This window comes from Ixodes scapularis, unplaced genomic scaffold (genome assembly GCF_016920785.2).
Source record: "Ixodes scapularis isolate PalLabHiFi unplaced genomic scaffold, ASM1692078v2 PGA_scaffold8__174_contigs__length_109621045, whole genome shotgun sequence".
NCBI classification, from domain to species: domain Eukaryota; kingdom Metazoa; phylum Arthropoda; class Arachnida; order Ixodida; family Ixodidae; genus Ixodes; species Ixodes scapularis.
Window position 1 is genome coordinate 21,350,834 of NW_024609883.1, and position 25,078 is coordinate 21,375,911.

The following is a 25,078-nucleotide window of genomic DNA, read 5'->3' on the forward strand; positions in this document are numbered from 1 at the left end:
CATTAAATCGAGATTGCTTTTGAAGACGCTGCCAACAAACGAGCCAAAGGCACGTTACAGGCACCATACTATTGTTCCCTCTTTTAGAATGTGCCCTTCTAGAGCAAGCGCTCATTCCTTAAAAGCATGTTTCAAAGCCGCGGTTTCGTGCTGAAGCACGAAACCGCGGCTTTATAACCGCGACCTGTATAAGCTTGAGGGTGAACCAAATAAGCCAGACATGAAAAGCGAAGCTGACAGGCAACTTGTTCACACACGGTCTGCCCTTCATTGCTTTGATCTGTTAGAGACGAAGCTGAACCAATTGACAGCAGAAGGATGTACACACTGCCATCTAGTTGTGTCGGAAAACAGCGGGGGGACTTCACTCCCCTACCCAAAAAAAAAGCCCGACGGGGGCGGGGGGGGGACACCCCTATGAAACAGAGAGGCACAGGAGCAGGAGTAAAGAACCCCTAAATGCAAAAATCCGAGCACATTTACACCGTTCCAGCAACAGCAGCCCTGTGCTAGTATAACTACAATCATTGTGGCGCCGTCATTTCTGCATATCCTACCGAGCTCGATACTGAGGATTTTCGAAACGTCTTCGCTCCTTGATCATGATCCCATTCCGGTTTCCGATATGAACACTGTCTACGAGTTTTTTGGCACACTGCAAATGGCAGCCGCATCGTCCGAATCCGCCATAAACTTTGCGAGGTCTAGCCATATGGCGCGCAGGTGCGTCTGCTTGGATGGTCGCCGTAGCCAACGCTCCTAAACGGGGTGCTGTCCGCAGCCACTGTCAAAGGGAGAGGACGTCCCTTGTGAGTGCCTGGCCTCGGGCACGCACTCGCTGCTTTTCGGAGCGTGCTCTGGCTGCACATGCATGCTCGAGGCACAGGGAGTTATCGCAACAGACAACATTTCACGGACCCTTCCGAAGACCCCACCGAGCAAAAGTTGGCAGTCACCATTTCTCGGGCACACGGCATTGCGACTGGATTCGAGTCCTCGTCGAACGTCGATGAGGTACTCACTCTCGATTCAAGCTGTGCCGAGTTTGTGCCAGACGCTGGCGTCTGGCACAAACTCGGCACATCTCGGCATGTGCCCAGACAACGGCAGACTCAGTGTACTGGCTCTTCAGGCCATTCTGTGGGCCGTTCAGTCTCGTTCACCCCACCACAGCAGGCAGCTACACGTTTTCACCGGCTCTCAAGGGGCGGTGCAGGAATGTACCCGTCCGACTGGCCAGCACGGGACAGTTTGGGAGCTCCGCCTCCTTAGTAAGGCACTCCGCTCCCACGGAGACCAAATAACAGTGACCCGGACATCTGGCAACGCAGACATACCGAATAATGAGAAGGTGAACGGAGCCGCGAGGCATTTACTGCGTACCTTCGAATTCTTGCAAGGCTACCACCGCCCTCCGAGCCCAACCCACCTTATATTCCTGCAGACCCCTTGGAACGCAGGGATGCCGCACGTCTCGCCGGGAAAGCGCTACTCGCTGCCTTTCTCCCTTCAGTCGAATATCCTCTCCCATCTGGTTACACCAGGTGGGAACTGACGTGCCTCCACAAGTTCCAGACACAAACAGCCTCAGGAGTGTATGGCCAGATTTCACCGCCCTACTTCCCCGGGCAATGTGGGCCCCAGCCCACTCTACCCCCAGTGCAGAGTGACGGCGACGTGCCCTCGCGTAATCTGGGAGTGCCACTCCACACGCGCAACTGCACACATTAAATTCGCTCCCACTGAGCCATTGGCCTATGAGTTACGGATACGATTTGTCTCTTGCGTTCGTGCGGGCAGCAAGCGTGTACATATAACTCTATCCCTTTCTATGTCTTTTGTCCTTTGTGTCCATCTCGCCCTCCCCACACTACAGTCTAATGGCGAATTCGCGTGGTTCTTTCTGCGCGCTCTTTCCAGAGTGCGCGAAATCGGGTGGTGGAAAGAGAGTGATGTGGCCTGGTCGGCTGGTTCATTCCGAGGGCGCCTTTCCCCCTCTCAGAGCGCTCTCTATATACTCTGTCTGTAGCCGTCGGAGTGCGGAGTGGTGCAGGCGTTACGTGGTACTTGGATGGCGATCACATGGTTTTGCTGACGATGGCCGGCAATGGTCTGTGGTAGTGTGCGGGGTCTGGCATGACGGTGATTGATCTGTGGTCCCACAAAGTGCTGTGCATTCGACGGTGCGAGGATTACAACGGACGGGACAACATTTGTTTGTGACTGTAACAGGAAAAGTCAACGTGTGAAGTATTCCCAGTGCTTTTACGAGATCATAAATCTCGCGGCGGTGATTCCGCTAAGACTAACCGACGAAGAAACAGCTCGCAGAGCTCGCCACTGTTTCACCGGGTTTTGTGGTCGCTTCAAGAAATTTTCAGGTTTGGTAAAAGTGCGTACAAAGGTTTGTGTTGTAACATAAAGGGAAAGCCGAATCTAATGCACAGTCATTTGTGTCACATGGCAAGATGTGTTATATCCTGTTTGCACAATATTTCGCCGTGAGAAAAATATGGTTTATTAACCATTTTATATTTGCCTGCTCTGCCGTACGCATGATCGCTATCGCAGCGTGTTCCCTGTCGAAAACGCAATGAGTTAACAACTCTTTCCAAGCATTGGCTTTCGCTCTCTTCTGCAAAAATCAATTCGTATACTGCTGTTTTTTGTTGTTTTACATGCCGATGCAATGCGTAAAACAATTTATGTCACATCCAATATTTCATCACGTTACGAGCGTGAGTTTTCGTAGACCGCGTCCCCCTTTCCACTAAGGCCTCCGCAACGAAGAAGCCGCTACTGCGCCTGCGCGCCGCTAGCCTCGATTGAAGAAACCCGGATCTCGTAGCGGGTTGTGGAGTGTGTTGTGGGACGCCGAAAACCATCTACGAAAACTTCCCAATTTTGCTCAATCGTCCACCGTACGCTGTAAAATCTTTTTTTTTTTTTTTTTCCAATGCACTATTAAATTATTAGGAAGTTTTACTTCCATTACCGGTCTGAGAATCTCGGAGCGCTCTGAAGCCAGCAGTTGTGATCGGCTGAAAAGAATCCCGAGTAGCTCTGGCGGCGAGGAGGGGGCGCTCTGCTGAATCAAGGTCAGAAGAGAGGCGACCACTCGGATTCACCATCATATGAGTGTAGCCAAGCGAGACGGCGTCTCATTTCATTCTTTCCCCGGTGAAGTTGCCCTCTCACAGCTGTCACCGTAAAATCACACGTGCCCCTGGCTTCTCGCGGTGTGCGAGGCAACTGGGAAAACGAGACGTGTTGCTACCGGGAGCTCGAGCCGCGATTTCGAGGCACACTGGCATCAGCGCACCCGGTAACCAGCGGTTGCCAGCGGTGGCACGGGCGCTGGGTTGCGCTACGCTACATGCTTCCGTAGTCGCACGCTGAAACGAAATTCGCGGGTCCATATCACAAGAGCGAATGACATTTTAGCGAACGGCGACATTTGAGCGAATGGTCGTTTTAGCGAATAACGGGGGCGCGCGTTAACCCATCCGTCGCGCTGCGCTTTACGCCGCTTCGCGGCGACAGTCTACGGCAACTCATTACAAAAATATGAACTCACTTGGCCCACCCGAAAACGCCGCTTCGCGGCGTCCGACTATTCGCTAAAGTGTCGTTCGATGAAACGTGGGCGTTCGCTAAAACGTCATTCGATCAAGTGAGTGCCTCCCAACTGGCGTTTACCTTCACGGCTCATCACACGGCGTTTATTCGACTGCTCGGCGGCTGCAGCGGCCTCCCCTGGGCTGCTGCTGGCGTGGTTGAACGCAGTGGGCACGAAGTCGTGGTGGTCCTTGGGGTCCGATGACCGCCCCAGAGTAGTGAAACTCGTACGAAGCTCAAGTGCGCGTTGTTCTTTTCACAAATTTGTTTACTGTGGAATACACCTTTGGTAAATGGTAAATTAATCGCAAACCACGTGATCAAAGGCCTTGTGTCAATAAAAATACACTGTAGAACTAAACTCATAATATATTATTACTACAATCTAAAATATATTTACAATCAACTCATTTTAAGAGAGTGAAAGTTTCTTCAATAATTATATGAACTCGTAAAAGCGTCCTTTCACCTGTTTTTATGTTTCGGTTTTTTTTTTGTAGTTTTTAAAGATGGCGGCCCCCATAATATTCTGTTCATTGGCTTGTCGGCTTGTGTCGTTCGCTTGCATTGCGCCTTCGCTTCATTGGGAGGTGCGCACCAGTGGACAACAATCACAGGTAAATTATTCGAACAAAAGTTAATTCAAGCAGGCGACTGTTTATTTTTGCTCGACATAGCATAATTGATACGAAAAAGTTACAAACAGCACGTATCGGCGAACAGACACGGTAGTACAAACAGTTTGGATGTTAGACTTCAAACTGTACATAAAAAAGGTGAACTGCCGATCTATCAACATAGTCTAAGCAGGTAAATTTGAAGTCGCGCTAAAGGTAGATTCGAAGTGACGGCATTTCAAGTCAAAATAGTAAACGAAATGTATCGCAAGAAGAACACGGTAGGAGGAAGACATGAGGGAGTTTTCGTAGATCGTTTTCGCCGTCCCGCAAGGCCCTCCGCAGCCCGCTACGATAGCGGGAACTCCACAGTCAAGGCTATCGGCACGCAGGCGCAGTAGCAACTTCTTCGTTGCGGAACGCTTAGCGGAGGGCGCCGCTAACAACTGACTTTATAATATCTAGAAAAGGAGAAAAACGAAGTTCTCAGTAATATCTAGGAAAGAAGAAGGACTTAGTTCGCTACAAATGGGCACCCTACAGTTTTTAATAATAATAATAATTGGGCTCTTAAGAGCCGCGACACCGCGGAAAGCCAACAGCCCGTACCATGGAGGCCGGCGGTGCCGCGTCTAATGAACATGATAATACGATGAGTACATACATGCAAGATGACGACGAGATGGATTGTTGTTATTAGGGAGGATGTCATTCCGATTTGAAGATGTCCACATTTCGTTGAGGCGGGTCAGCAGCGGGCCAAGGGGATCTGCAGCCTGCCGTTTGATCGGTGCACGGTTGCACAAAGGAGCCCCAGGACCATGATGGTGCTGTCGCTCACTGGGGTCGAAGCATCAGGCTCCAAGGGGGTATACCCCAGTCAAAGCAGAAAGCTGCCGTCTCCGAGGTACCGAGGCCCAGGGCTTAGATTGAGGCACCGCCGACGCCCAGTGTGGCATCCTCTCAACGTCGTTTCCAAGATCTCCATGTGTGCTGGAGGGGTCTAGGCCAGACTTGTACGTAATCCGTTACAAGTAACGAAATTACTGTAATCCCTTACATATATCAGTAATTTAGTAACGGAATAATTACATATTTTCTCGAGTAATTTTCAAGTAATTCCCTTATATTTTTTACGTAGCGGATTCTTCGTAATCTGTTACATTTTTTTCAGGACATCCTCCCCCCCCCCCCCCCCCCCCCCCGCTTCTAAAGAAAGGATTGTTCACTGTCACGCGAATTGACCTGAGCAAAAGGAGTCTTGGCACTCTTCCGTTCCCCAAAGCCTTTTTTTTTTTTTTTTCAACACCAAGCCCCTGAATTTTTTTTTTTTTTAGACAATAACAACAATGTTTGAAGATCCAAATGGGCATTTCTACAAAAAAGGAAAAAAAAAGTGGGTGGGCACAAGCTATATCCGCTTTGTTTAGTCCCTTTGTTTTTTCTTCGCGATCGAAGACGGGGAGCGAAGGACACCAAGTGATTGTGTTCCTCTTCGAGAAGCTCGAGGCCGTAAGTGCACAGAAAATAATTAACAATGTCCCTCTCAGTTATAGTTACTACGACCAATTTCATAATGACACAACATGAGACAACGCTCCGTCTACCTAAAATCCACTAAAAGAGATGTGATAATATGTGAAGGGTTTATTGCCACAAGCATCCTCGTTCATTGCTACACACTTATCATCTTCTCTTAGAAAACGGGATGTATTTTTTTCTGCTTCTTTCACCTTCTTTGACCCTGTTTTAAAAGCTGTTTTTGTTTTGTAGTACAACTCCTAGGGTTGTCCCACTTTATTTGTGAATTCCAGCCAGGTTACCTGCATCTTAGTCACCTTTTTTGTGACTCAGCTTTTCGCAAGCACTTCAAGACTGGTGTTTTTTTCTTCGATTATTTATATTTAAATATTGGAGACTTTCTTAGTCACCAGCGTCTCAAACGAGGCTCGACTTGTTCAGAACCAAAGGAAGAAGAATATCGAGCCAAACCTTATTTATTATTTAATTATCTCCTTACTGTTACAACTATGTTTTGCTTTTGTCTGGCAATTAATGCTGGTATAGTAAGATGTACATAAATCAATTCTTATTCTATTTTTGGCTAGATGTATGACAACTTCTACAGCTTCGCGATTTCGACCATGGAGAATTTTAGTAGATCGGCCCGATGACACTGATAACGATACCGGATACTCCGCCGCTGCCTTTGCGCATGCATCATATCATCATCGGGGGTGTCGGAGGTATCGGAACGATCTACTAAAACGCCGCTCACCTTTAAATGGAACAGGTTGCAACAATAAGAACTTGAGTAACCCTCTTCCGTTTGTTTCTTAATTGAGGACAATAATGTTGAAAGTAACGCCACGAAAGTAACGGATTACTTCTTGGGGTAACAGTCGCTTACTTTTATGGGAGAGTAATTATAATTGTAATTAATTACAATTGAGCCTTGAGTAATTGTAAATGTAATTCCTTACTATTTTTCAGTGACGTGTACTAGTCTGGTCTAAGCCACCTCTTCGAAAACCTACTCGTTGACGGCCAATTTATCATAGGGCAACTCGTCGAAGAGGCCAGCTGGTCGCCACTTCTGCGTTTATCAAGGAGTGGCCAGGCTCTTTAAATCGACTGCAAAATTCGGTTTCTTAACCTATCGCGCTACGACTTTGTGCAGCGTTGCCCACAGATCGTGCATTTTTTTTTTGTAAAATTTGCAAAGAGCAAATTTACCTGAGAAAAAAGTAAAGAAAGAAAAAGGCACCATACTGTTTGAAGACCTTTGGCTTCGCCACATTTCCATAGGAGCCAATCCTATGGAAATGCGGTGAAGCCAAAGGTCTTCAAACGATACGGCGCCGTTTCACACGGGAGACAAGAGATGGCGCAAGCGGTCATGACACCAACTGCGCCAACGTACGAGCATATGGCGCCGAAAGCCGGCGTCTTTCGCAGACAATATTTTCGACTCAAAAGCGGCGCTCGAGCTTTTCTGATATCAGTTGCCAATGCATTATTTTATCATCCTTAGTGATAAAACATATTGAATGGACACATAATCAATTAGAAAAATGGTTTGTAGGGGTATTTTGACTGTTTTTTTTTTTTTTTTTGGGTACCGAGGTCGTCTGCTTTGCAGTTCCTTGTTGTTACCGCGCCTGTTTTTGTTTCTGCGACTGTCGCCACCTGCGGAACGCGCTCCGCTTTTGAGTCGAAAAGATTGTCTGCTAAAGACGCCGGCTTTCGGCGCCGTATGCTCGTTCGTTGGCGCAGTTGGCGTCGCAACCGCTTGTGCCATCTCTTGTCTCCCGTGCGAAACGGCGCCGTATTGTTTGAAGACCTTTGGCTTCGACGCATTTTCATAGGAGCTAAGCCTTTTTCTTTCTTTACTTTTTCCTCAGGTAAGTTCGCTCTTTGCAAATTTTACAAAAAAAATATGCACCATCTGTAGGCATCGCTGCACAAAATCGTAGCGCAATAGGTTAAGAAACCGAATTTTGCGGTCGATTTATAGAGCCTGGCCACTCATTGATACACCCAGTATTTCAAAGATAAAATGCTGTAAACGACTTAATTTTTGCGAAAACTTAATTTTCGCGAATTTCGAAAAAAATAGGCCCCGCGAACGATTCCGGTAAAATGTGAACACATTGGAATTTATATTGAGACTCCACCGCGTCGCGAAACTTAGAACCTGGAAATTATTCCAAAACCTCATGTTTGACCTAAATCGCGAAATATTGAGCCCGCGAAGAAGAAGTTGTTTACAGTATATAATTTTTCTCCAAAAACTTTAAAGCAAGTACTGCCTTATAGTCATCCGTAAAATCGTCGCACGGTAATTGACCTCCAGTGTGATCTTTCTTGTCGAAGATAAGAATTTGCCGCTTTCGCCGCTTTTATGGTGCGCTGGGGGACGGTCACTACGTCGCGTGTATCACTGGGGTGCATGTTAACCTACCCGGCCCACCCATTCACGGCGCTTCGCGGCAACAGTCTGTTGCAGGTAAATACAAAAATGTAAACCCACCTGTCTGCCCGTTCAAACAGCTTCGCGGCAAAGTTTGCGGCGGCTCATTACAAAAAGTAATAAAGAAAGGGATGATCCCGAGATTACACATTTCTCAACTTCTCTCACAGTCTTGTCCTGTCTTTTCACACACTGGCAATTTTTCTTTCTGTCTTGTAACCTAACAAGGGTGCTATCCCTAGTCCAAACACAAATAAATATTTGTCCAAAAATAACAAGAAACCACAAGTTTTTACCTTGGACTGTTATTCATCCCATTCGTCAAATCGCCGTTCTACGGATTGCCCCTTTCGACAAGTTTCCCTACGACGAATTGGCCTGTTTAATAAATGGGTCATGGACGAGTTGGCTGGATCCCGTGCTGGAGATACTCCCCGTGATCAAAGAAAAAGCTTCTTCAATACGAATCGGCAGACTCTAAGCTCATAAAAAGCTTACGTCATTAACAACATTCAGACCACCTTCTTGGAACATGCACAGGAGCTCAAGTTCACCCATGAGCTCGCTACAAATGGCACTTTAGAGTTTTTAGACCTAAGACTACATTTCCAAGATCTCCATTTGTGCTGAACATACTCCCCACGATCAAAGGAAAAGCTCCTTCAATATGCATCGACACACTTTAAGCTCATAACAAGAGGTATAGCGACCAATTGTTTTGAGTGCAGTGCTTGCAAAGTCATGCAGCCGCACAGCCGAAGAGAGCTTTTATTCTCAAGTGCAACGACTTTAATCTTCAGGATCTGTAGTGTTGGATGTAGCTGGAAACATGATGAAGTCCAAAGGAAAACTCAGAAGCATGGAAAAGCGACAACGCCCTGCTGTATTTCCGTACATCCACAAAAATTCCCCACAACTTAAAGAAACACTGACACCCCCCAACTTTTGTTAAATTCTTTGCCAGGTGATTTACCATGGTGTCAGAAGACTCCCCAATCAATATTTTGCTACAGCATCACGTGTATTTTTAATAAAGTGCAAAAAACGCATTTGCTCGGAACCGAAGCCGAAACTGGACTGGAGAGCATTGCTGGAAGTCACGTGACCGCGCAACATTATTTTTCAATCAATGCATTTGCAGCTTTTTAGAAGCCACAAAAAATGGGTATCGTATTTTTTTTTTGCTATTTTTAACATTAAAAAACACTGACACATTAAAATTTTTTATTTTATTTTCCGAAACGGTTGAAAATGATGCCTGGACATTACTCTCAAAATTCGAAACTTGGGAATTCAGTATTTGTGAAGTAAAAAATAATTTCCAAATGCTAAATTTGAAGTTCCTGCGCGATCCACGCCAGGGCTGTGACGTCAAATATATTGAGCCGTTCTGCGAGTCGACTTTCTTTTACGCCTCCGCTCCGAACCGCCGTTGCCACCGCAACGGCAGTTCGGTGGCAACGGCGGTTGCCACCGAACTGCCGTTAGGAAAAAAAAAGGAAAAAAAAGGAAAAAAGTATTTACAGAAAGAGGGAGTATGCATTGGGTCGAGTGTAGCACCGGCGTTAGCGGAAATTTACCTAAATTCTTTGGATTGCATTGTATCTGATAAGTTGCAAGAACTGACGTCGGAATCCTGTTTTGTGAAAAGATATGTCGATGACATTTTGATCTGTTCTTTTCGGGAGGGATTATCCGACACTCTGGAAGCATTGATCAGATCGGCTGCCCCGGAACTGAGGTTTACAGTCGAACGACCCATGAATGGTAAACTGCAGTTTTTAGAGCTTATGATTCACAATGAAAAAGGGCTATGTTGGGAATATGGAAAAGAAAACGCAAAACCGCTGCTATCAAAAAACAGTTGCCATTCAAAAACAGTCAAAGCAGGTATTGTCAAGTCTTTAATCACAAATGCAATGGACAGATCATGTACTCATTTCTTGGCTGAATCAGTGAAAAGGCAGTGGAGAAGGCTAAACAGTGCTGGTTATCGGGATGAATTCGTAGGGAAGCAGTTATCCGTAAAATTCGCAGACAAATGTAGAGGAGAACCAAAGCAAAGGCCAAAACATAGAACTACTGTAATTCCGTACTATCACAAAATTTCTCACAACTTGAAGGCTTGTGCAAAAAAGTTCGATGTTGATCTGGTTTTTAGTTCCGACTATAAGTTGAGTAAGCTCACGCCCTTCCACAAGAGTGTAAGGGAATGCACAAAAATGCATCGAGAAAAGTCTATTCCGTGTGATAATGGAGTGGTATACAAAATTCCCCTGGAATGTGGTTTTAAGTATGTGGGTCAAACGTCGAGGTGTATAAATGATAGATTGACTGAACACAAAAGAAATGTCAAAAACAACGCGACTGATTCGGAAATAGCGAAACATGTTCAAGAATGTAATAATTGTATACCACGCTGGTCCGAAACAGAAATAATACACAGGGAAGTAAACAACATCAAAAGGGTTGTAAAGGAAACAATAAGAATGAAATCAATGGGCAACTGCATTAGTCAAGTGTCGTTACAGCTTAGCAGCAGTACAAAAACCTTCTTGCGGATTTGAGAGTTTTGTTAAGTGGTTGTTGATTGTGAAAGGGTGTAAGTGGTTTCCTCCTTTGTGTCTTCGGTTTGGATCAGGTGGATTGGTATCTTTTGTTGCCGGGTTGTTTCGGGATTGTGGGCCGGGGAGGAGAGGAGGAGGGTGTGCTATGTACGCGAAGGTCGATCGTCTTCCGGGAGAGAGGAGCTAGGTTGTGTTGGTGAGGGGGCTTTGTAGGATTGTCAAGGACGTTTGATTATTGTGGTGGAAAGAGATGAGTTCTTTGTTATCTTTTGGCTTTGGAGGTCGCGAAGGTTCTGTGGTGAAGATTGTGGAGTGTATATAAGAGGGTGACCGAATAAACTTGTCTTTAGCTGTGTTAGAGACGTATCCTCGACTGTTCCTTTTTCTTCTACTTTGAAACTTCCTCTTTTCCTGCCTCAGTCTCAGGCTAACATCAGAATGGTTAATTTCCACCAGCTCGCCTGCGCACTCACTACAATATCATTGTTTGGACCGTTTGACGATTTCCTTTTCGAAGTCTGAGAGGTTGTCAGGCACCTAAAAAAGACCACTTCGTCCGATACCCCGACTCATTGATCAGCCATGTTTTCTGAGGGAGGATAAAAATCCAGGAGGCGACATCACAACAAACTTTGATTTTTGGTATTTCAAAAAGAAGGGCCGTAGTGCAGTCGCAATTGCATTAAAAAACATGTTTTACGATTGCCGTTATTAAATGTTATAGAAATGTCGCCTACAAAGCTTCTAAATTTCATGATATTTGATATCTCAAATCAAAAGAAGCGAGGAGGTGAGGAGCGGAAGAGAAGGACACCAAAAATAAAAAAAAGAACGTGCACATGCCGTATGACTACAACTTGCATCGTTTTAGACAGAAAAAAAGAAATACTACCTTTGGGGTGTCAGTGCCCCTTTAAGTGTACGCCTCCAATGACCCATGACTTTAACTATCTTTGGTGGTTGTGTCTAAACCATAGAAAACGGCACGTGACCACAGAGAAGAGGGTGAGCGCGATTCAAACCAGCCAGTTCTCAATCGGTGGTTTTGGGGTGGAAAGAAAACGAATTTCGAGCTGCAATTTGTGTTCTGGGTAGTAGTGCTTTCACATGTCATGTACAAATAAAAACCTTGGCAAGCTTAAATACCCTGTCAGTATTCCTTCCACATGTCATGTACAAATAAAAACCTTGGCAAGCTTAAATACCCTGTCAGTATCCCTTCAAACGGGTGATGCAAAGATTTTTGTACTTTGCGCAAGTACCGCTTGCAACGGATCCCTGACGTTGATGACCCGTGAAACACTTTGTTTTCCACCACACACAGTCGAAGTCGCAGAAAAAATGAAAGAAAATGAGCAGCATTCACCCCCTCAACTTGCAGCCAGAACAAGCGGCCACGTGATCTGGAGCCGGTTATATGCTGCCAATGTTGATCATAGCCACGCGCTGGGGTTGGCAAGGCACAGGAGACGCACTGAGTTCCAAATATTGTTATGGTTCGGCTATTATCATCATTGCCGCAATTGGACACGGGCCACTACCCGAATGCTTCTCGAGCTATCGATTATCACGAGCCCAAATCGGGTGCCCAACCAATGCTCGGGTCCAACCTATGAGCCGCATTCAAATATCGTCACTGGGAGGTACTGGGACCCCCAGCTACGTCATCAAGTTTTCATAAGGAGATGACTTTTTTTCTCTCCAACTCTCCAACGGCGAAAACTGTGTTAGTGCACCTTTGATGATCCTGTTGGCGAAGGAACTATAGTACAGTTAGGTACATGTAGCGGAGCGCTTTGGATGGAGTTGACTTAAGAACTGTGTGTGTCTGTCCCTCGCATATTGTCTGTGTTTTTATTCTTTCTGGGTGAACTGTACTCTAGCATAGTATTTGAGCCTTGCTTCCTGAGACTTGTAAATAGGAATGTCCTTCTTTTCTATTCATTGTTTACAAAAAAAGAAAAGAAAGAAGAACTTGAATGGCCCTTTTTTTATCTGTTACTTCTTTTTTCTTTTCCATTTTTTTTATCCTTAGTGAAAGCAAGGTACTTATTTATGTGCATAACTCTTTCTTTTAATATAAGCTTACAAATAATTTTCCTATTTTGATGTATAGTACTATTTTATTTTTTTTTTAATTTTTATTCTTCTATCTACTACTGTGGACTTTGTCTTCCTTTCCTAGATATTAAAAAGTTGGTTGTTAGTATCGCTCTTTCCTGTCCCTGTCTTCTTCTTACCGTGTTCTTGCGATACTTTTCGTTTACTATGTTTAACCAACTAGCCCATCAATTAAGGGCATTTCAAGGCAGCTACTTGTACAGACGTTTTTCACATAACAAGGATGGTTATAAACCAGTTGCTTTAACTGTAACTACAGGCCAGTATTGGGTAAAGTACATCTAAAAAGTACTTGAAGTACAAAGTAAGTGAAGGTTATGTACTTCAAGTAAACTAGTAGGTACACCGGGCACAATGTACTTGAAGTACTATAAATACAATGTACTTTCAAAGTAAAGTCAAGTACTTTGTAACAGAATCTTTTATGCTGCCCTTTCGTTCCATAATCAGTAATCAGGAATTTTTGGAAATGGTGCCGAATATTGGATAAAGTCAGGTAGCCACAGTGTGGTTGCTTTACTTTTGCTGACAAACTATTTTAACTCGATCAATTGATAGGGTACTTATTTGTATTGATCTTATAGCCAACATTACTTTACTCGGAGAAATGACCAGATAAGCGATGCGTTGTCGGCTAGGGTTTCTGGTGAGTGTAGGGTATCCCTCCACGTATTGCTTCAGAGTGAGAAAGCATCATTTTGTGATACAAAATTAACAAGGTCAGATTTATAGAATGTACTTTGAAGTCAGGAGTTGTACTCTCCTTGGAAAGTACCAGAAACAGTGAAGTACACATACACGGAGAATGAAGTTTAAGTAAAGTACAAATTTTCTAATCCTACTTAAAGTAGTACTTTAAGTACAACTTACTTAAAGTACTTGCCAACACTGCTACAGGCTAATGTGGTTAAAGGGAAGCTGAAGCACTTCTTGAAAAAAACAAGTTAGAGCTGAATTCTGACATATTTTTATCCCGTGAATCTGAATATCACGTTTGTTTTGCCCGAAGATGTAACAAGATGCGAGAAAACACAAAAAACCTCCGACCAGTCGTGACGTCATACTAAGATCTTTGGGCCACCAAGCGCATGTCGCTGTGGGCAGTGCACACAATTGCGAGCTTGCCAGGTATATTTTTCTGCGTTGACACCGGTCAGCGCGGAATCTCCGCTTGCGCTGACTGGTGTCAGCACGAGCGGAGATTCCGAAAACTCTTAATATGACGTCACAACCCGGGAAGGAGAAGCTTTGCGGTACTTTGAAAATTAATTTCTCCAGCCTCCGTGCACCAAATTTAAAAACAATCTCAATATCCGTGATCCTGGAGGCCATGGGAAGACGATTTAGGCGTTTTTTCTCGCATACGGAACCGCTTGTTTTCCTTTAAGAATAAAGCTGTGTTTGTAGGTGCATTAGACCTACCCGTCATTTTCCTTTATGTTAAACCTATCGAGTCGACTCTTTTAGCGCAATGTTTAGATGTTAGTCGTATATGTTTGATCAATTACCCTAGAAAAAGCTTCTGGGTAAACATGAGCCTGGGTAAACTTGAGCAAAGGAATCGCACGCTAGCTTTTGGCAGCTTCGAGAGTGTACTCTGTGATCTACTGATGTAATTAGATCGCCGCGCCGGCACTACTTCCAGGTGTTGACCCTCACCTTATGGGTTCCCCCCCAGTTCCCGTCTGCTGGCACGCATCTCGCCTCAGCTGAAGCGGAAGGTCAGTGTGGCTCTAAATTTTCTGGGTGGAGATGTCGGGAAACTGCCTCGGCCACATAGCACACAGTTGTGGTGGCACTCCCGATGCAGTCCATTGCTCCCAGGGGTTGACGCCCTTCCCAAGGTTTTTCTTTTCTTTTAAAACGGGTATTTCTAGCATGTACAAAAGTCAGGGAATTGTCAGAAAAGCGCCTAAGTCAGGAGAAATGACCAGTGAAAGTGAGGCAGCTGTGCACAACCAAGATCAATGGGGTATGTAAGCGGTTATGTCGAGTAACATTGTCCAAAACATCACTAGGTAGCTCAAGCCACCAACCGATAGAATGGGAAGAATCGCTGTAACTGTGATGGCATGATTCGGCGAAGCTGGCAGCCTCGGAGGGCTGACGTCGTGGAGAGAGCTTTCAGGAATTCTCAGCAGAGGAGGGGGGAGGAAAAATGCAAAAATTGTTTTCGCAGTTAATACATTTTTACCGCATTCTCTCTTAAAATTTTGTCATTTTTGAAACATACTTGTTGTAGTTGCTGTTATGGCACGTTTGCACCACAAATTTTAATTTTCATGTCCCTTTGACCAGACAGGGGCAAATATTCTGCTTCTCGAATATTCGATGGAATTATTATATACTCGCTTAGACTTGAATTTATGTATTCGAAAATATTGAATTACTGGGTCCAGCCAAGTAATCGGGTTTGGGTACCACCGCTCACTAGCGCTCCTCTGGATAGGTGGCTCAAGCTGCTGCCTGCTTCAGTGGGCTGCATCGCTTTAGCTATCGCTGCTAGAATGCATTGGGCAAACGAGAAAACGGAAGTTCTGGTGCAATTTTGCGCCCAGAACTATAAGTGACCAGTGATGATGATGTTTTCTTGTATGAAGAGGCATCACGGCAAGTACAGAGCTAACTCAGTTCAGGACCGACGTTACTAGATCTGGGTCGAGAAAGCCTATCGCATTTATCTGCGGCTACTGTGTTTAGACCTAAAGTGACACCAGTGGTGCCGAAGGCCAAGGAAATGACAAAAAGATTGCCACTGCGCGATTCTAGTGTGCCTGTCTTTGCATTGCAAAATGCAAGTTCTTGAAGTTCCATTCCTGACATTTTTTTGTCACGAAGATAAAATAAAGGTGCATATTCAAAGAACTTCTAGGCGGGGACGATGACGCACGGTTACATAAAAAACTGTGGTTCCGATGAAACTAATAAAAATTGTATCTTATCTGGCCAGTTCAGATCAAATTTTAATTGAAATTGATAGCATGTTTAACTTTCAATCTTGTAACTAATATTAGTAAAGTATAATCGCCTGAATTGGCAAAGGCAGTTAAAATAGTATTAAGTGTGAGTAATTATTGAAATAGGCGTTTTTACTATCCTTTTAACACCAGATTTAGCCACAGGTATTTACATGATGTCACATTTCTTGTTTCTAATATAGTATACATACCTTGCAAAGGTGGCATGCGATACATCTAGTGTTCGGCAATTATCAGTATACACTTTGAATTCGATTCGACCCTAAAATCCTTCCTATTTGCCCAGGCCTACCTTTAACCTATTCCCTTTTTGGTTGCTGTGTTTGAGTGAATCTCTGGGCTCTGCTTGATGGCTATAGTATGACTGAAGGAAGTTAGGAATACTGAAGTTTGTTGTTCTTTTGAACCCTTTCTAGTGTTTGTTGTTTTATGAAGATATTTCTGGCTTCAGGCTTGATGACCGAAAATGGCAGCCACGGATGCAGTAGTGTGCGTCAGAGACGACTCGTCTTCGTCGAGCGAAGTAGAGGTCCTGCGTGCCAACCTGCGTGATGAACGTGCGGCTTGCGTGTGGGTGGAGCAGTATGGCTTGCGCACCAACACATCGTGGATTGTAGATTCTGTCAAGTCGACAAAGCGATGTCAAAGGTAACGCAATCTCGGTATATTTAGGTCGCCATGTATATCGGCAGGATCCTTCGTTTTCGAGTTTCTTATTTGTAGTGGTTCCACTCCTTGTTTGCGCCAAAAGTCATTTCCTGCGCCATCCTGATAAAAATCCACGATATTGCACCAGAGTGCTCTAAAACTAGATGACTAGATATAGACCACGTGCTAAATCCCCAAGCGCCCCAGCCCACACTCGAGGAACCGTGGGAACAATGTTCTTTTAGCTGCCTAGTGATCCGTAATTTCGACCAATTCGATGGTTACACACTTTGTGAGTGTAATCCAGAGTCATTCTAAATAAGCGTCGTGTAGACTCCAAAGACCTGTCACATCACTTTTAAAAATTCTCATCAATGTCAGCCTTTTTGATACTGTGCATGCAATCCACCTTTCAACCTGGCTGACCTGCAGAATTCTCTTGCAGTATCATCATTCCTGTGATTGTTGTTTTAGCAGGAATTGCTTGAAAAGCCGAGAATTCACAACCAAAACCAGGATTTAGCGTGGAGTCAGCAGGGCTGTTTATAGCATTTTTAGTGTTTCAAGTTAATATCAGCGTCTTTGATGCTGTACGACAGTGGTTCTCAAATAGGGGTCCGCGGACCCTCTGGGACCCGCGAAGGCTTTCTAGGGGTCCGCGAAGCATCGCCTCATCAGTCAAGCTCGGCAATAAAAGTCATACTCTTTTCAGATTGAGAAGAAATATTCCAATCTTCGGGTTAGTTTTCTGGTGTGTATGTCAATGAGAGAAGTCTACTTCAAACTAGCCCCTAGTTATATTTATTTATTAAATATTTATCGACATTTACGTGTACATTTTCCCTCCTCTCATCACGGACGGGGTCCCCCATCATCTCCGCCGATCTACAAGGGGTCAGCGAAACATCAATGGTTGAGAACCACTGCTGTACGAGAATGATAATATTGTAAGAAATTGCTGCGGCTCGGCAAGATTTGAAGGGTGGATGGCCTGCACAGTATCAAAAACACTGACATTGACGAGAGCTTTTAAAAGTGGTAATGACAGGTTTTTGCACTCTATACAACGCTTATTCAGGATGACTCCGGATTACACTCAAAAGTGTGAAAGCATTGAATTGGTCGAAATTACCGACGACTAAGGAATTAAAGGAACACCACTCCCATGATTCCTCGATTGTGGGCCGGGGCGCTTGGGGGATTCAGCAAATGGTCTATTGGGAGCATCTTCTGCCACCTATAATAGCCAGGGGCAGCCTCGCCTACAGCAAAACTTAAGCATAGTGGCTGTTCGATCAACCTGTAGTGGCACATATTTATTCAAATGGACGCACACTTCTCTTTGTAATTGTTTTGTTTGTAGCTTATGGGTCAATCTTGCCAGTGAGTAAAATTATCGAAACTAACCAAAATGCTCCGCTGCGCCTGCCGCTCCTCCCTTCACACCGCTGCGATGCGGTGAAGCTTGGCACTTGCGCTACTGCAAAAAGATGTGCCTAACCCGACAGTGCTGGTGCATAGCGGCGCAATTTGATGCACGCGGTTAGTTTGTCAGTTATTTTTTTATACTGGTGTCGACTTATATTTGAGCACACACGGTGAACTCGTCACAGGTGGCACTTGTGCTTCTCGGGGACTCATGAACATGGGGCTGGATTGCAAGTATACAGGAGAAAGAAATTTGGCAAGGGGCTTTTTGTTGAGGCAAAAGCGGATCTTGTTGAAAATATGAGAAAGTAGGCAGGTGAAGACAGCTAGAGCTGCTTAAAACAAGATTTTGGTAGATCTCGTGTTTGAAGTCAACAAGGTATAACACATCATATGAACATGTTTGCTATTTACTTTTTTTAACATGACAACTATACAGTTGAGTACTCCATCACATGTGACTGTTCATGTATACTTAACAATGCAGGTTTTTATACTAGAGTGGAAAGAGTTCTAGTACAAGGTTTGCCCGCCTAAATTTTTCTAAGCTAAGTTTAGGTGCTCTGAAGTGCTTTCAGTTTGATATTAGGTGCTCCGAAGTGCTCAAAATTTCATATTTAGGTGCTTCAAAGTGCTCCAAAAATGCATGTTTTGGTGCTCCAAATTGCTTCAAAATGCATATTTGGATGCATCAAATCACTATTTGATGGTCACATCACTGTATTTGTCGAAAATCGGGGAGTAATTTAACTTTTTCTGATAACCATTCAAAAAAATTTTTTTTTTCTCTTTTTTTTTGGGGGGGAGGGGGGTTCTATGTAATAAAATTATTTATTCTAAGTATTATTTTAAAAAAAGAGCAGGCTTCGGTAATCTTTTGTAGTAGCAGGCAAAATTGCTCTAAGTTAAACTCGGAGTAGGCCGCCGGTTGCCAACCCGACATAGAGCTTTGGTATGAGTGCATGCGTTTCTTATTTAGACCAATGAAATTAAACAAAGGACAGATACTATCTAGAAATATATTCTTTGAGCTTATGCAATATCTTTTTATTTCTAGCAAATTCTCGTTTACATACACGTGATTATCTGCATTCGGAGCATCTCCGTATTCGTCCTAGGCCTGTCCAATTTTTGGACATTTAAGAAACTACTGACACGACCAATGTTTTTTTTTTTTTTCACCTTGTATGACTGCAAATTGTACTTAGAAATGGTCCTCGAACTTTCAAGCTTGGTAAATGTGTATGTGCATCAGTGACAGTCCGAACCACGTTCGGGCAGTCGCTGACTTCCCCATTTACCGGCGAGCATCTCGATGATGTGAGAATAAGCTAGGAGACGGCCGGGACATTGTAACCAGTACTTCCAGGCTCTCACGTTTTTATATTTCTAAATCAATGGCCTAGTGTGCTCGCAATCATTGTGAAAAACATACTTCATGAGTGTCATTAATAGGTGTTATAGAAATGTAACTTGCAAAGCCTCGAAAATGCTTCCGCTTTACACGCCACTGCAAAAACGAAGCGAGGGGGAGAGTGGCGGGAAGGAAGGCGCTGATCTTTGATAAGTGCGTCCATGCGCTACAAAGATTTTTTTTGCATTTTGCATCTTTTTTTTTTTAAACTTCCATCCTACACAACACTGAGTGCTGCATTGGGTAGCATGCGATAGGATTATGTGAATAGATTTATGCCAATAGGTCAATACTTATCTTCTGGGGACCTCCTCTCAGCATATGGGAAACTTTTAAGACCTGGTAATGCTCTTTGGGGGGAATGGGTTATAGACAGGTCAAGAAGCATTATGTTGACATTCTTTTTCGGCCCTTCTTTAAAGTTACCGTATTTACCCGAAAATAGGTCGACCACGAAAATAGGTCGACCCCTATTTATTGAGCCCACCGAGAATAAAAAAAAATAATTCAAATATAGGTCGACCTTCCTTTTTTTTTTTTTTAAGGAACAGGGGAAAGTTAGGGCAAAAGAAACAAACCTTTATTTACAGCAGTCTCAGCTAAATCACAGGGCGATGTCAAAAAAGCTTCGTCAGCTTGGTAGACATCCTCGCAAATTGGCAACAATACCTCACTGACACCGTTGTAAAATGAATGACGACAATAAGAAACGAAAGAAGGTGGAGACGGGCGAGCGACGAAAGATCAAACACAAAGACACGAGCAACGCTGCGAGCCCCGTGAGCAACACGCGACCCGCCGAAAAGAACAAACTAAACTCAAAGCTCCTCCAACTTTTTTTTTTTTTTGTTCGTTTGCGCGTTTGCAAGGGAGAGAGGAATGGAGCGCATAGGAGGGCAAAGTGCGTGGCGCATCGCGTTCCTCTCTCTCCCCTTCCCCCTTGCCCAGCGAGGGGAACGCTACAGGCGTGATGGCGAAACTGGCGAAACTCGACGCCGAGGGAATGTGCGCGAGAGCCGTAGCGGACACGGGCTGTCGGCTGCTGCTGTTCGGTTGTTTTTGTGCATCAAAAGCTTTTTGAAACAAGAAGCCGCGGGGCTCTACCGCGACGCCGGCTAGGTGATTGATAGCTCCATAGCCTCGGTAGGGTTTCAAATTTTGGTTGCGAATTAGGTCGAAATTCTTTGGTCACGATTATAGGTCGACCCTTAATTTTTGACAACATTTCCGAAAAAAAAAGGTCGACCTATATTCGAATAAATACGGTAGTGGTTAACCGAAAAAAAGAGGGCAAAACATTCTGAGCCTATGGATCTTTGCACTAATTCCTTAGGTAAAGTGACATGTTTTATGTTTGTTTTTTGGCATTGTGATTGCCGATTTTGAGTTTTTCGTATAAATCTGCATACAACAAAATTTTACCGGCAAGATTTTCTAGATATACCACCACTCCCCCCCACAAAAAAGAAAAGACATCCTGGTTATAGGCTGGCAGCTTACTGTCAAGGTGCCTACCAACCTGTATTCTTTATTGTGTCTATACATATCCTGCTATGGGCTATGTCTGAATTATGTTTCCATGACCTCTGTGCACAGTCACCCATTAGAGTTTGCTTATAAAATCCGGCCCTATGACACATCCTGTGTGAATATTAAAATTGTCTTTAGTCTTCCTTAAAAAGGCACTACGAAGGAACGAAGAAAACCAAGTGCTGCTCGAAGGGCATGCCTACCAGTGTCGAACATGAGCGTTCAGTGACGACATTGGTCTAGAGCGTCGGATAATGACGACGTAAAATTCTAGAGGCAGGACTGGCTGAATAGATGCACTTGACCCCTTTGGATCCTTTCAAGCGCGTGATTCTCTCTCAATTTTTCGCTTGGAACACCCTTAAATCGGTGGGGCGTTCACATCTTCATAACTGAATGTTAGTTCCAACAATTGGGAAGATTGCGCATACTTGTTGCACGCTCTTGTCGTTTCGGCTCTCTAATGGTTCAGTCTAAGGATGTCATCAACCATAGAAAATGTGCCAAAAATTCTGAACTTCTTTCTTCTAGTATGTTCAAAACACCGTCAGATTTCTTCTTTATTTTATTTTAAATGTGTTGCTAGAGTCTTACTCAATAGATCGAGCGAACGCGGTGCACATTACAAAATGGCCAAAAATGCTTTGCAGGGCCTCTTTCAGAAAAGAAAGCACTATTTTAATGTCCTTTCATGGCACAAGTTCTTGCTGTTTCATGGCACGAGTTCCTGGTACATTAACGTTTGTGAAATCGCAATAATATCAGTTCGTTGTTCTTTTAGGTGGGCCGATAGCGCTTATCTCGAGAGGCTTGGCGATAGGACGCATAGCAGTGGCGGCCACACTGGATTGGTCGGTTACAGGGAGCAATGACGTGAATACCTAGCAACCAAACATCGCCAGTGCTGCGCTGGAAGAAAAGGCATGTGGCTTCCAGCGAGAAGTAGTTTCGAGGTTTCGTGGTCTCGTCAGAAAGCAGCCGTGTAGTTTGGTCGAGCTGGGTTTCGCCAAGAGAAAAGCTTGTTTGGTTGTAGCGTTGCGAAATCTCAAAATTGTAAGTTGATCGTTCTTTTAAGTAGTCGAGCAGCATCCCTTCGCCGGTTTATAACTACGAAGAAAATGTTTGAATTCACAGCTTGTATTTTACGGTATCGTGTTTTGCTGCTATGATGGAGACTCCTACATTTGCAGGATGGTGCTCCATAAGACGTGGTGCTGCAAGCAACACAGGCGCAACAAGTCACCCGCGAAGCCTAGGGTGGACTGTCCGGCCAAGATCGACATAAAGATTAAAACAATAAACCGCCACACGAGGAGGACGGACCCATTGTTCCTTCGACGAGACATTCCGCTGCCTGCAGTGATCAAGCTGCGCCATCACAAGGAGCATTCGCACAGCACAGAGTCTGCGGATGCACTTCGTCGTCTCACTCCCTTGTCGGAGACGAAGAGGACGTTCTTCGGCTATTTCAACGACGGAATGTCTCCAGCCAAAGCCATCAAGCTGCACGAAAGCAAGCTTCTTGCGCACAAGGAAGGCCTTGCCCTGCTTGCCAACGCCGCCGTGAACCCCTTGCCTTCGGCCGTGTACTATTGGCAGAAACTTTGGCGTGAGGGATACTGTGGCAGGGACGTGGAACCACTCGAGAAGCCTGCGGAGAGGGTGCCCGTGGACGTGCAACCAGGTGAGCATATTATAGGACCCTGTACCGTCCAAGTAGATGGGCCCATCAGAGGAATGATTTGCATACTTGCGCTCATTCACTTTCTTCAAGAGGTTGACACTCACCGCTGCAATGTGAAGAAGCTGCATAGTGTCAGGTTGCTGCAAATTGCTTCACACAATTCTTTACAATCCTCCTATCAAAAAAAGCACTGATGTGACAAACTTCTTTCTTGTTTTATTTAACTTAAAGTTCAGGGCACAATTGTGCAACTGCTCGGGATCGGTGGTTCTGTGTGTGCTTTAGGTCACCACAGCTCGAAGCAATGGAATACTGATAACAAAGTGTATATACCATGTTGCAAAGGTAATCTATACATCGTTTATTTGAGCTCGATATCACACAAAACAAAGATAAAATCGATGAGAGCCCCTTTTTGACGACAGCGTTTGTCACCGCTGCCTCGGAAAACAAGGAGATGATAAGAGGAAGAGATTGACCTCTTAATCTAGAATTGAGGTCAGCGATCAAACTATAATATGGGAAGGGTTCACAAGGGTCGCGCGGGCATATTCCATTCAGCACGCCAGCCGGTCGTGGGCAGACGGTCTTGGCCAAGGACCGTCGGAGCATCGCTGCGCCGAGTCGGAGTGCCTGCTTGGCCTATCTGCCGAGCTCGCTCAGTCGGGGTCCGTGGAATCGTGGCCGTTGGAGCTTTTCCCGGGTGTTTGTGGATCCAGCGTTCTTTTTCGTTCGTCGTGGTCTCTTTCAAGTACTTTTTACTTTTTTTTGGTGCTTGAAGTGTGGACGCGTGAGAAGCGCACATAGAAAAAGAAACGTCCGTTGGTTGTCGCGACCAACTGAGCGACGCTGTCGGCCATGCTGATTTGATCGTAAGAAGTGCGTAAGACAGTCTGGGAGCTGTTGTAGGATTTCATCATAACCTGCGCAAAACTTACGAAAATTTTGTTTCGTGAATACGAATTTGTTTTTAAGTTTTGTCTTATGCACATTTTTGGCGCAAGATTGTTTCGTGTATCTGGCCTCTCTTTATTTTGACTCAAAATGGATTCCAGAAGTATCTTGAGATTAATAGAACAACATTATCACAGCGGAGCTGTTAAGGGCTAGTTCCTCCAGCTTTGTGTCTGGTACCAAACAAATGTCTACACAAAACTCTGGAGAGCTAACACCATCTGTGAGCGGCGGCAGCAACCAGACTACCAGTCTGGTTGCCGCCATCACTCATAGATGGCAGCAACCTTTCCAGCTATCATAGAGGAATGGATAGCTGGCCAAGTTAGTGGGAATGCATCGTCGGAAACAGCGTGCAAAACAGATGAAAACGAAGAAGAAACATACGGGACAAACGTACAGCTTCGCTCATCCTCCTTCTTCACCAGCATGGAAAGGCTGAAAGTTTTCTTCAGTTTATTTTAAGCACAACTGCGACGGTAAGAAAAGAGTGTTTAACACAAAGCTAATTTAGATTAACATGCTCATAATAAAACGTCAACAAGCGTGTTGTTGTATCAGGCACTGGAACATGCATATGTGCTTACACAAATTAGCTCGTTTGACATAGACAGGTGTCTCACAGTTCATACACTCTTGCCGCAAAGCTGTAGCAAGTACTGTAAAAATACCGGCTCTAATATCTACCGGACATTCACGCACAAATCTTCAAAGTGTGCACACATGTGCACACACGTGCTGATCAGATGTGATGTCTTATAGCGAGTTCTTTTCACGGCACTCGTGCCCACGCGTGCCCACTCGCAGAGTGGAGCGGGTTCGTTTCAGCCGGCACTCCACGAGTGGTTGCACTCTCTGAGTTCGTTTCAGGGCTGGCACCCCACGCGTGCATGCACTCGCTGCACCGAGGAAATCGGGAGTGCGCCAAAATGCAACCCCCGTCATGCCTCGCTCCGGCGAGGAGCGAGAGCAGACAACGAGGGTTCGTGTGCTACGATGTGTCTCGGAACCGAAAGGAAAAAAAGTAGATTTTCTGATAGAAATCGCGTCCCGCGGGCAACGGAATGAAACGCAAGCTTGAATTGTGAGCGTCTGCTATTTCATGGGAGAAGCAATTGACAAACCGTGCTTTATTTACAGGTTTTAAGTCGCTCACCAGTGTGTAAAAACAAACGCATCAGCGGCCCCCCGAGATGTTTATCACCATCCGTGTGCGGATGAAAAATTTAACATATGTCGATAAAACTCCCCCAGCAGAAACCTGCGAGTGCTTAATAAGCATCAGAGAAAGCCAAACATAGGGACTTTACCCGAGACTTCGGCAACATCATCATGTTTAACATTTACCTACGTCAGCTAACTTGCCCCGTCATATTTCGTTCGAGAAATCTCTCGTTCTCGACGCCCTCACCAAGGCTAATATCTGATCCACGTGTAATGACGATAGAAATCGAAAGTCCCACGAAAAGTTTTGCTGGATATTCCAACAGACTAGTTATAAGCCGTACCCTTTCAGTGGTTCACGCATAATACCATGCTTAAACGG

At 44.8% G+C, this 25,078-nt stretch overlaps 2 protein-coding genes across 2 annotated transcripts in view; one reads left to right on the top strand and one right to left on the bottom strand.

Moving 5' to 3' along the window:
* Positions 1–3,802, bottom strand: part of LOC120843951 (zinc finger protein 260) — a 28,918-nt gene extending 25,116 nt beyond the window's left edge. Inside the window, exon 1 of the mRNA XM_040215473.3 lies at positions 3,700–3,802. Coding sequence (XP_040071407.1) covers positions 3,700–3,712 — 13 coding nt within the window. The 5' untranslated portion in view covers positions 3,713–3,802. The remainder of the gene's footprint in view (positions 1–3,699) is intronic.
* A 334-nt stretch (positions 3,803–4,136) lies between these two features.
* LOC120844050 lies at positions 4,137–22,675 on the top strand. Its single transcript, XM_042286930.1, has 5 exons — positions 4,137–4,235; positions 14,542–14,617; positions 16,326–16,522; positions 22,085–22,578; positions 22,671–22,675. Exons 3-5 carry the CDS (start codon positions 16,341–16,343, stop codon positions 22,673–22,675), a joined length of 681 nt encoding a protein of 226 aa, XP_042142864.1. The 5' UTR covers positions 4,137–4,235; positions 14,542–14,617; positions 16,326–16,340.
* Positions 22,676–25,078: the final 2,403 nt, after the last annotated feature.